This window comes from Lethenteron reissneri, chromosome 47, assembly GCF_015708825.2.
Source record: "Lethenteron reissneri isolate LAM-NWPU_2019-01 chromosome 47, ASM1570882v1, whole genome shotgun sequence".
NCBI lineage: Eukaryota > Metazoa > Chordata > Hyperoartia > Petromyzontiformes > Petromyzontidae > Lethenteron > Lethenteron reissneri.
The window spans coordinates 4829369-4841947 of record NC_083825.1 but is presented as its reverse complement, the minus strand read 5'-3'; the positions used below and the strand labels follow the sequence as shown (position 1 = coordinate 4841947).

Here is a 12579-nt window from a genome sequence, read left to right as displayed (position 1 = left end):
GGGCGGCAAGAGAGGGGATGGCAACGCTTCGCCACGCAAGTCCCCGTCGCGACATCTGAGCCGAAGCGATGAATCGATTAAAATCAATCTTGGTGGATCACGTTTTGAAAATGTTCTACACAATTCATTAATTGGCATTCACCTGAGCTTGTTATTAATTGATACAACTCGGGATCGGTTTAGATATCGCGAGCAGCTCGTTGTCCACTACTGCTGGGTATCGAACTCGGGTGGCGGGGTCCTCCGTGCGGTCCTCTGAGCCTCCGCTACAGTCGCACAAAATCGTTGATTTTGTTTGAAAACCGTTCACGGAATTTGGATTTGAAGCTTTCGTGACTGCAGGAATCCATACTCTTGGCTTATTTCGGTAAAGTCACGTAGGTAGAAAAAATAATAGATCATGACGTTTCGATCGCAACACAAGCGGCCGTCATCAGGTGAGACAATCACAGCAGGGAAACTGCTGAAACAGGCTTCAACAGGCTGTTTACCGAAAGAACCAAAGGGTACGTTCACGGAATTGTTCTATTCAACTGCTTGAAGCGATAATCGATCAACGAATCTGGCCTTTAAACAGTTCACAGTCGCAGTCTTTCCCCTGCAGCCCTGTGACTGCTCGCTCGTGCCACCGCTGGCGGAAGGGGTCTTCCTCTCTAGAGCATTTGACCTCCTCTTCCACACCGGCCTGACGTGTCGGAAGAGGTGAGAGTACCCACACTTGACCCCGCAATACCAGTTGACTACCTGTTGGCATAGCCATTCGACTGCCCAGTAGACAGTGAGGTTGGAGGGTGGTGTGTGGAGAGCGGGCGGGGGGACGGGGACGGTCAGATGTCAACTACCTCGCCTGGTATAGAGGAGGTCGTGGGTTCGATCCCAGCCCCTGACGCCTGCTGTATATTTGGAGTTTGCGTGTCGCTCTCTCTCTCTCTCATCATCATCACGGTGACTAGGATATGTTAACTCCCTCGCCTGGTATACAGGAGGACGTGGGTTCGATCCCGACCCTGACGCCTGCTGTATATTTGGAGTTTGCGTGTCTCTCTCTCCTTGGTCGCTTGGATTTTTTGTCTCCGGGTCATCCGGTTTTTTCCCTCCACATTTAGAATCGACATGCGTTTACATTTCCACACGACGATAAGCCACTTCGTTGAGCTATCATTTGTGGCCAGGTTCGCTTCTGAAAAAAATAGCTACATAGCTCAGTGGGCCTTACCTGATTAATTGAAAGCATTTATTAATAGTTTTATTTATTTAGGTTTTTTTTGCATTACCGGGAAGTGGAATCGAACTGGCGCGCACCCACCGTGTGGATTTCGAGCTCGGGGCGTGCGAACCGCGGCAGCAGCGGCAGCAGCAGCCAGCCGCAGCCGCGGGCGACACGAAAGGCATCGCGGGCGCTGGCCCAAGTCTCGGGTGGCCCCTTGCACCGAGTGGCTTCAGAAACTTACAGCGGCTGCGGCGGCGGGAGCGACGACAACGGCAATGGAAGGAGGGAGGCGGAGAGCCCTCGGGCGCCGGAGATTTCTCCATGGGGGGTAGGGGGGGTGTTTGTCGGCCCAAGTGTGCGCTCTCCCGATTTTTGGCCACGACCGACAGCCAGTCATCCGCGAAAGACGCACGCGCAACAACTGGAGATCGCTCCGGGTCCGTTTTTTCGCGCGTTGGGATACCTTATAGCTTTGTTACGTCTGTTTGTGTGTGTTGATGAGGAGTGATCAATTGTTACGTGTGTGTGGGTGCGTGGGTTCGTGTGTGTGGGGAGCGGTGGTTTAGCTGTTAGCGCTACGCTGCGCTGCGAACCCGGCGACCCGGGTTCGATTCCCGCTCACGGCCATCACCGGCGACAATTATTTGAACCGGTGCTGGGCCTCCCCTAGGTCGACTCAGCCTCAAATGAGTACCTGGTGCGATGTGTAAACATCGCCACTAGGAAGACAAAGGCGGCCGGGCGTGGTGTGCCGTGCCCGCCTTCATAGGTGCTCGCTAACAGCACTTGCCCCAACAGTTTGTTAAGGCTATACGGGGTATCTTTTTTTCGTATTTTGTGTGCTGCAAAACCGGCGACCCGAGTTTGACTCCCGCTCTCGGTCAATCATTACAACAGAGAATAGTTAACCGGTCCTGGGCCGAGTTGACCCCTGGGTCAACTCGGCCTCAAATGAGTGCCTGGTGCGGCGCGCGTAAACACCGGCACTGGGGAAACAAAGGTGGCCGGGTAGACGATATTGCATCGCCAGGGTCGTGAGAGTTGGCTCCGGCTCGAGGAGGCCTGCAGCCAGCAGTGGACGACTGAGGGCAATGAGTCTGCTTGACCACGACATGGAGATCGGTGGGCGAGTGTGGATCTGAATTGCTTTGAAAAAAAAAATCTGATATTGAACTCAAATTACGCTGAGTAACAGCGCGATGAGTGGGCGAGCGTTGGGATGGGCGCGCGTGGGTGTGAGAGAGAGAGAGCGTGGGTGTGAGAGAGTGTGGGTGTGAGAGAGAGAGAGCGTGGGTGTGAGAGAGAGAGAGAGCGTGGGAGTGAGAGAGCATGGGGGGTGTGAGAGGGAGTGGGTGTGAGAGAGAGAGAGAGCGTGGGTGTGAGAGAGAGAGCATGGGTGTGAGAGAGAGAGAGCGTGGGTGTGAGAGAGCATGGGGGGTGTGAGAGGGAGTGGGTGTGAGAGAGAGCGTGGGTGTGAGAGAGCGTGTGGGTATGAGAGAGCGTGGGGGTGGGTGAGAGAGAGCGTGGGGGGTGTGAGAGAGCATGGGGGGTGTGAGAGAGAGTGGGTGTGAGAGAGAGAGAGGGTGGGTGGGTGAGAGGGAGAGAGAGAGCGTGGGAGGTGTGAGAGAGAGAGAGTGTGAGAGAGAGAGAGCATGGGTGAGGGCGATCGTGGGTGGGTGTAAGAGATTGTGGGTGGGTGTGAGAGAGCGTGGATGTGAGAGAGAGAGCGTGGGGGGTGAGGGTGAGCATGAGTGGGTGCACTTGCCCGTGTGTCAGTGCGCACATTTCATTGTTCAGCCAAAAAACCAGGGCTCTCAAACCCCCGAGGCTCTCTTCACAGACTGCCTCGCCAGCTTTCATATATTTCTACGTCCAATAATAATAATGGAAATCTGCGCATAATCAGAAGTTCAGAATCAGATGTTTACTTAAGTTTATATTCCGAGTCAAGCCCACTGAGCGTAGAAGCTCTTTCACCCAGGGCATTCCACACCGCAACGCAGAAAACCGACATTAAATTGACCGCCTTAGACGCGCTGTGCCAGACCAATGCCCACTTGGCAAGCCGCCGTTGTGGCGTATTTCTTGTGCCGCGCCTGGGACAGCTGCCTCCATGGGGGGCGGGGGGGGGGTCTCTTAGCCTCCACTGCAGCGGGGCAATCGCGGCGTGGCCGAGATGAGAATGCGGAGGCGGTGCGCGCTTGAGTCGCCGTGGCAAGTTGTTTTTTTAAGCAAGCGCCACTCGAGCATGCAAATCACGATGCCCGCGACAGGTCGTTACCTGACGCTGGCCTGTGCCAATCTGAGCTTGCCCCAGCCACATGCGAGAGGTGACCGGGGAGAGATTGAGGTGGACAGGAATGTCAGGTGCCGGCTTCAACCAACCACTTGGTGTGCCGTGGTGCAGGTGTTGTACGTACATTGGACTTATTTCGCCGTACGTAGCCAATCGCGCTGTATCGGAGCCGCAATGTAGTGGGCTCAGGAGGTGCACGCTGACTGACCTCGTTTCAGAAACCTCGATGGCCAAAGGGACATTTGACGATTTTGAAGTACAAATTAAAGTGTGTTCACCGCTCAAGCGGTGGACCTGGGCCGGCGGTGGAAATTCCACATTATCATGGGAGCAGCCGGTCTCTCCAGAAGATACCAGCTGTTGACTTTTGTACAAAGTGGTACTTAATTTAATGCCTCTGCACGAACGATGATGATGTGCTGAGTCACTTCCCAACCAGGATTGGAACTCGCAACTTTCTGACAGTTATGACATTTGTAATCGGTATTTAAATTACACTCCCCTAATTAATTGTCCATTTGTATGTAACGTCTGAGTGTAAAGAGCCCAGCAGTGCTCTCCATATTTCTGCACAGATCAGGGAGCTGTACCCGAGCTCAGTAGCCCGAGAATACATTTCTAGCATTGGAGCACAGGCCTCTGAGATAGATGCTCGGAATTTAGTGGCAACACGGGAGCGGCAATGCAGAAGTGGGGAAGCTAAGGTTGCAGATGGTTGTGTGTGGATATGATTGCGCTGGGTAGGACATGTGTGTTGTGCAGGATGGGTGAGGGCCAGCTGGTTACCGGGCCTAATATCGGAGTGGTCGCCACGACTCCACGAAACCACGGGGAAGAGTAGACCAATGAACGGATGGTTGGAGACCGTCGGGGCAGACCGCGTTGTGCCGCTGAGCATCTTCTCTACCGCGCAGCAGCTGCGAGTTCTGGTGGAGGAGGGTGGAACGCGCTAGGAACGACGTCTGGTGGCGTCAACGGTATTGCCATGATGACATCACGTATCCGCATTGCATGACTGCAGTTATTTTTTATGTATTTACATTGTTGCCGCCTGCTCCTCTCTCGCCCCCCTCCCCGCTACCCCCCTCCTCTTCCTCCTCTTCAAACCCTTCCGGCGCCGTCGACCCAGGGGCGATCTTCGAGGAGTCGGCGCTCAAGGATCAGGAGGCGTTCAGCCTGGCCGTGGCCGACATCAACGCCAACGAGGAGATCCTGCAGAGCGAGCAGATCACCTACTCGATCCGCACCGTGGAGGGAGACAACCCCTTCCAGGCCCTGCAGGAAGGTACGCACGCGGCCTTCCAGTCGGGGCTGTGTGGGGGGCCTATGGGATGTGGGGGGCTGAGTGACGCCGTGGTGGGGGGTGGCGGGGAAATGAAGGGGGGAGGGGGACAGGGGGTGGGCTGATGCAATGGTTAGAGATGTTGAGTAGGAAGATAATGATCAGCTTCTGTGTCGACGGGATGGGACATGAGATGGCTTAGTTCTTTGGCTGTTTGTACATTTCCACGCGATAAGCCACTATGTTGAGCTTCTGAAAACGAGCTGTATAGCTCATTGGTCCTTGGCTGGTACAATAAAAAGAAGAGTTTAAATAGTTTGTGTGGAGGAGGTGCCATACCGTGACTGGCCAGGAGAAAGCGGTACGGGAAGTGGACTAATCGGCCACCTGTTTCCATCTGTAAGGGGATTGATCGTTGCCTCCTCTGGGTGCTCCGGTTTCCACCTCCCACGTGCATAATGAGCAGAACTCGTTATGGATTGGCTGAAATCATCTGCATACCTGTCAAACTCTTATCTTATTACAGACCAATTCAGACCTTATTGGTCATCCCGTTCTCCTTTTAAATCTCAACGTTCATCCTACACAGTCCCATCAAGAGGAAGACACACACAAACAAATAGACAAAAAAATATGTTTTGCCCGTATTGACACGGCTGTACGCCGAATAGATCTGAAAACTCAATTTCCCTGTACAAGAATACGGGGTAAACCGTATGGGCTGACACGGTATGCATCATACAAATATAACGCCCCAATACAGCAGCAGCAGCAGAACCCTCCTGACTCGGTGTGTCTTTCCTGCACGAATGAGCAAAAACATGTTGTCAAACGCTTTCCGGTTGTAAATGAATTACCCTCCGGCGTCGTAACAACCGTCGAGGTATCCGTAAAGAACACGGACACTTAAATCGCTCCGCTCGTGTGTGCGCACATCACGCTGAGACCACCGTGTGATGCATTCTCGAAAGGGACAATGGTGATGTGAACGATGGTGAACAGAAATCTCTTGCGGGCGGTTGCCATTGTTTGTGGCGATTTCATGCGAATTGTATGCATGTTGAAATTCTTTGGCGCCGTACGTAGCCAGCCATGCTCATCGCAGGTGCGAGAGGCTTGAGTTGATTTGGATAAACATGATTTATAGTAGAATGCTGTCATGCTGCATGTTCCAACCTGTATTTCTTTTGAAATTATTTGCTGTTTTCGGTTTGCGGTGATGTGCTTCACTTCAATTTCTGATCGCGTTACGCTTTTCTGTTGTTCATATTATATCCCCCACCCTTAATACCCCCCCTTCACTCCCCACCCCCCTTGGACCCGCTTCACCTCACCCTTGTTGAAAATGAGCATCTATGCTCGATGGGCCCTATCCCCGGGTAGGGGATTCATCGTTTCTGCCTTGGCAAAAAACCCAAGCCAGCAACGAAAATCGGAGCTTTAGCGAGCCAGCCGATGGACATGTTGGCAGCAGAAGTTGGACTCCGGATCGTGGAATTGTTCCAATCCGACCCAGCCCAGTCGTAACGCTCGTGCCAGTGGATGTAGACCACTGGCAGCATTGAGACACTTGTACAAATTGTGATACTATTGATGATAATTCACAGCCCCTTAGTTAACCCGCTGCCGCATGGACGTCTCCGCCATGCTGTGCGTTGTTTGCAAGTGCTTTGTTTGACCACGCTGGCCGGGGCGGGTCTGTGAAAGTGGCAACCAACCACGGGCCGGGTCGATATCACTTGCTGCTGATGTTAGCCGTGACCAGGTTTCGTCGTCGGCATGATCAATCCACTGCTGGACGAAGTTTGGTGTTGCCTGTTCGCGTGGTCCTGTGATGTAGAATTCCGTCCGGCTGCTGAACGTTAGCATGTGCAATGATCTCAGCCTTGTCAAGACCACCACGAGCTCAAGAACTGAACATGCGGCCATATCGTTATTTAGACCGCCAAACTGAAATAGTTGAAAAATGTGGCCCCAGCCCCAACAAACACTATGTATGCATGTTGAACTTATTTCACACCGTACGTAGCCAAACCGTGGTAATCGGAGGTGCCGGATATGAACGGGAGTTACGCTTTCCTACGCGCGTTGTGAACTCTACCTTGTCTAATCATGGGCGACTTAAGCCCGGATTCCAACCCATGGATGCGAGCTTCGCTGGCTCAGCGCCTGTGACCCCCCCCCCCCCCCCCGTTCGCCCCCCTCGGAGCCACTCAGCCACCGACGCAGCCAAGCGGTTGGCTGTCTACGACCGCGACAGATCCACAAACTGCACTGCAGCTGCTGCTGCTGCTGCTGCTTGGACATCGGGCGCTGAAGTCTGAAACGAGCGTGGGGGCGCTCGCTCTCGATTAGTCGTCGCATCGATCCTCCTCGTCGGCGGCCGCCGCCGCCAACTCTCTCTCTCTCGTTTGGCGAAAGCGTAAATAATTGCCGCTTTTATATTGTTGATATTATTCACATTTTTCTTTGACCATTTCTGCCCAAGAGCTGTTTGTTCATGCACGGGGATGTGACGGCATGGGATTTGCAACAACAGCACCCAAAGTCTTGGTTCTTTCGGTAAAGTCACGTAGAAGGGAAATAATAAAATAATATAAATATAAAACAATAAAAAATATATAATATAAATATTATTTTACTATTTCCCTTCTACGTGACTTTACCGAAAGAACCAAGAATATGAATCCCTGCAGTCGCGAAAGCTTTAAATCAAAATTTAACAGCACCCAACTTTGTTTCGCCGGCCCGCTGTTCGCGTTTGTGCTTGAACGCGCGTCACTCCAGCCGCCCCTCCGAAGGAGAAGCAGGGGATAGAGCTGACATGACTGATTTGCTTTTGCAGGGCCGTGTTCTAGTTCTACACAAATATATCGCCGAACAGAAGTCATCCTTTTATCCGCCACCCAGCTTACCGGCGCAGCGCTTAAACATCAGCACCGGGGAGACAAAGGCATCTGGGCCTGGTGCTGCCAAAGCCATCACTCCGTCGTGTGTTGTTCCAGAACTCGCTTGCGGCCGTGGCATTCGTGATTTCTAGCGAATCGCATTTCAGACTCGGAATCGGAATGTTTATTGGTACAGGAGGAATCCGATGAGCTATGAAGCTCTTTTTCACAGATGCCCAGTTTGAGCGGGTCAGCAAGCTACATAAACAAGCGATGCACGTAGAGGCACGTCACCGCCGAGAGACAGCAGAGAAGCGATGGCTCTGGGGCCAATAGGAGATGCAAAGTATAGGGAACGGTACGCAAATCGTAAGAAAAGAATTGCCTTCCTGTGCAAGGCCAGGCCGGGTGGGTCCTTTGTCTCTTTGTCTATTTTTGTCAATCGGAGGAGCGGTATTTTCCATCCCCTTGCATAAAGAGGAGGAAAACATAATACGAGCTATTTAAAAAATTCCTGCACAAAGCCTTGAAGCTTTTCACCAATATGTACCTCTGCTGGGTGGCTAGATAATAGCTACTGCTGAGGGCACCATGGTGGCGCGATGTTACCTCCCTCGCCTGGTGTGTAGGAGGTCGTGGGTTCTATCCCGATCCTGACGCCTCCTGTTATATTTGGAGTTTGCGTGTCTCTCTCGCCGTGGTTGTTTTTTCCCTCTGGGCCCTTCGTTTTTTCCCTCCGCGTGTAGAAGCAACGCGCGTTTGGAGTACTCCGTTACCGCCTGTGAATTTCAACGCGACGATGAGCCGCTTTCGTTGAGCCGTCATCTCTGGTCGCGAGGTCGCTTCTGAAAAAGCGTGACGGAGCTCAGTGGGCCTTACGTGGTCGTAAACAAACAAAAAAACTTCAGTTTGTAGAAGCGTCTAGCGTCGAGGTTGTCGGCTGCTTCCTCCGTCGCCACCTTTACATAAGCGGCAGTCACGCTGGGAGCTAGACAAGTTTAATTAATGCGGATAGTTGCTATGCACGGTCGTAATAATTGTTAATGTTGTTATTGCCCTTGCGACGGGACAGATTGGCTTGAAATTCTGTCGTTTAAATCACCCCCCTCCCCTCCTTGCCAACTTACAAATGTTCCATTTGCCAAATCCGCCCCACCCCACAGATGTATTCACTTGGCACGCACGCGCGTGTGGAGAGCGATAGTGTAGCGGTTAGCGCGCTGCGCTATGAACCTAGCGACCCGGGTTCGATTCCCGCTCACGGCCAACACCAGTGACGATTATCTGAACCGGTCCTGGGCCTCCCCTAGGTCGACTCAGCCTGAAATGAGTACCTGGTGTGGTGTGTAAACATCGCCACTGGGGAGACAAAGGCGGTCGGGCGTGGTGCTGGCCACCCACCCCCTCGTGTACCGTTGCGGCCTTCATAGGTGCTCGCTAACAGCACTTGCCCCTACAGTCTGTTAATGCTATATGGGGGATCTTTGTCTTTGTGTGCGCGCGTGTCTGCGCACGGTGCTAATTTCTTCAGCGCTACCTCTTTCTGTTCAGTTTGTTGTCCTTCCCCCGCACCTCTGATGAGCACGGTTGGCTACGTGCGAAAGACGTTCAACTACTGGGCATCTGGTGAAAAAGAGCTTCACAGTTCATCGGATTCCTTGAGTGTAAGCAAATATATATTCTGATCCTGATTCTGACGCACAGAGGCAAAGACGAAGATTTCCCCGCCCCCCGCCCCCATCCTTTTGTCGACTGTTGGGGCAAGCGATGTCCGTGAGCACCTATCAAGGCCAATGCGGCACACGACGGGGTGGGTGGCCAGCATCACGCCCGGTTCACTTCTGTTTTCCAAAATGCTGACGACGTCAGCTGAGTCGACCTCGGGGAGGCCCTGGACTCGTTCCGATCGTTCTTGAGCGGGTTGGCCACAGGGCGGTGATTGTACTCGGGTCGCCGGGGTTTGTAAGCGCAGATCGCTAACAAACTCATACAACAACAACTGACACTCGCCAATAACAGGCGGTGATGGCACCACGGCGCTTGTGCCAGGCTAGGTGCACTTTGAGGCCACGTGAAGTGTCTTAGGCTCGATGGCAGGTCATCACGTGACAGACCCAGGTGCCATGGATTTGACTGAGATGACTGGCAGCTGCACCACCTGTGCCACCTACTGTGGAAACTTGCTGTGCTAACCACCGCAAAACAAAGACAAAGATCATCTGTATAGCCTTAATCAGACTGTTGGGGCAAGTGCTTTTAGTGAGCACCTATGAAGGCCGGAACAGTACAAGAGGGGGTAGGTAGCCAGCACCACACCCGGCCGTCATTGTTTCCCAAGTGGCTATGTTTTTACACACCGCACCAGATACTCATTTGAGGCTGAGTCGACCTAGGGGAGGCCAAGGACCGGTTCAAATAATCGTCACTGGTGTTAGACGTGAGCGGGAATCGAACCCGCGTCGCCAGGTTCGTAGCGCAGCGCGCTAACAGCTACACTACCGCTCCCCTTGTACACACACACACATATGCATATGCATCTTCTCACATGCTCCAACACACATACTCATTTACTACATATCCAAATATCCACAGATACAAACATTCACATATATAAGGATATAGAGATAAGAATTAGCATTTAGATAGCGGTTAAATACATAGCATGCTGAGAAGCTACACAGAGAGGAGTTGGGAAAGGGGCTAAAACAACATCAGATATTTTTGGTGGCGTCGTGGCACCGTGGTTAGCGCACCACACGATGAAGCCCACAGTCTGAACGCGAGTTCTCACCTGCGACCTGGCCACGAATGATAGCTAAACGAAGTGGCTCATCACGTGGAAATGGATCGCGGCCAAATACTCTAAACGCGTGTTTCTAAACGTGTCGGGGCTAAAAACCGGAGGACCCGGAGAAAAATTCCACGCGGCGATGGGGAGAGAGAGAGACACGCAAACTCCAAGTATACAGCAGGCGTCAGGGTTGGTGTCGAACCCACGACCTCCTGTACACCAGGCGAGGGAGTTAACATCTCGTGCAGTGTGGCACCTCAATCGCAGAGAGGCATTGGGAAAGGGGCAAGAACAACAACAGATATTACTAGCAACAAATCGGCACGTGTTGCTTACGTGACAAACCGTACGTATTGGCTGTGTCGGTTGGCAGCGGGTTTAACGACACATTTATATTTACGCGATCTAACTCCCAAAAAAGACGTTCTATTTTCGAGATATTATTGGTGGAGTTGGTGGCGACACCGTTGGCTACCGCACTGCACTACCAATCTGACCGCGGGTTAACATCAGTGGCGTCTGACCTCTGCACCCGTCCTGGCTCCTCCGAATGTGTTTTGCCAACCTGCGCTGACCAGCTTGAACCAAGTACGGCCAAGCAGCTCCGGTTGGCTACGTGTGCCGTGCGAAGGAAATTTGACGTACGTACACACAAGTGGCTCCCCGTGGCCGGACAGCCAGACACGGCAGTCGATTGACAAGTGGCTGTCGATTGTGTTATATATTCCGATATTAGGAAGCACTTTGAAATCTCGATTGAAAAGGCATTTCTGGAGGAATGTTTTTTGGTTTTTGGTTTGTTGTCCTTCCCCCGACCCCCCCACACCTCCTATTAGCACGGCTGGCTACGCGGCGTGAATGATAACTTTTCTTTCAACATTCGTGAGCACGGTTTGCCGTGATATAGTTTTATTTATGTGTGTTAGATCGCGTAAATATAAACGTGTCGTTAAACCCGCCACCACCCGACACAACCAATTAGTAAGATTCGTGACCTGAACAGAACGTGGCCAATTTGTTACAAGTGTAATATGAGGCTATATCCGGCTCACTGACGTATCACAACTCGTCATGGTGATTGGCTCTGCCGGTCCTGCTTTACAGCCAATGGGGGAAGCCTGGGGGCATGGCCCTGACGTGATGGAGAGGTGACAGCTAGGGAGATTGGTTCTGCTGGCTTTGGCCTCAGCCAATGGGGAGATGAGTCAGGGGCGTGGTCCCGGGAGCTAACAAGGGAGCCTGGAAGATTCGATGCAGGCTAACGAGGATAGGCTGAAGCATACCACGTGACCCGGGTATTAAATAGGGGTAGAGAGGAACGACACGTGGTCAGAACGGGAACGAACGGAGGAAGGGGCCACGCGGGAGCGGGGCTCCGAGTTGCAACGTGACAGTGCGTCTCTCTCGGTCTATCTGTACACTTCACGTTGCCTATCAGCAGCGTGAGGTAACTGTAACCTAAGTGAATAAAAGACGGATTCCAGAAGTCGTCTCCAAGAGCTTTATTACACTAGTACAGCACACCGGTGTGTTGTAGAGCAGATCCGCAACACGTACAATCTGAGCACGACGTTTCGCCGGTAATTGTAACGAGCCGGTGGGCAGGTGGCGTGCGGCGGGGGTAAAGCGTGGGCAACTCGTCATCGTCCAGAGTGGAAGAGGAGGCCAACGTACCCTCTGAGAAGACGTCTCCGGAGCCTCTGTCCGCTGGAGGCCCTCTCTTGCAAGCGGTGTCGCGATCAATTTGCTGACATTTTTTTTTTAAACATTTTTCAGCATCGAGTATCATTACTATTGTTATTATTTTATTGTTACCGACTATGGGGGTGGAGGGGGGGGGTTATCTGGCCAGACAATGAGCTGGTGGGCTTAATCATCGGCCAGATGTCTTGCCCCGGCGGTCTGTGCGCGTGCCAGGTGAAGGCGGTCGGGCACTTCTTGTTGAGCCCCCCCCCCACGTCTCCAATGAATTGTTCGTCGAGCTCAGCCAGCTGGAGTTTATATTTTTTTTAAAGCGGAAATTTTTTCATTACACACACACGCACTTACGCAATAAAGCATCTTAATCTTCTCCGTTGCCTCCTGCTCGACCCGGACTTCCCTCCCCTCCCT

At 52.6% G+C, this 12579-nt stretch overlaps 1 protein-coding gene across 1 annotated transcript in view; it reads left to right on the top strand.

Annotated features, from left to right (window-relative positions):
* The window catches only part of LOC133354335 (glutamate receptor ionotropic, delta-2-like), a 224991-nt gene that overhangs the window by 54834 nt on the left and 157578 nt on the right, over positions 1 to 12579 (top strand). Inside the window, exon 3 of the mRNA XM_061571083.1 lies at positions 4636 to 4791. Coding sequence (XP_061427067.1) covers positions 4636 to 4791 — 156 coding nt within the window. The remainder of the gene's footprint in view (positions 1 to 4635; positions 4792 to 12579) is intronic.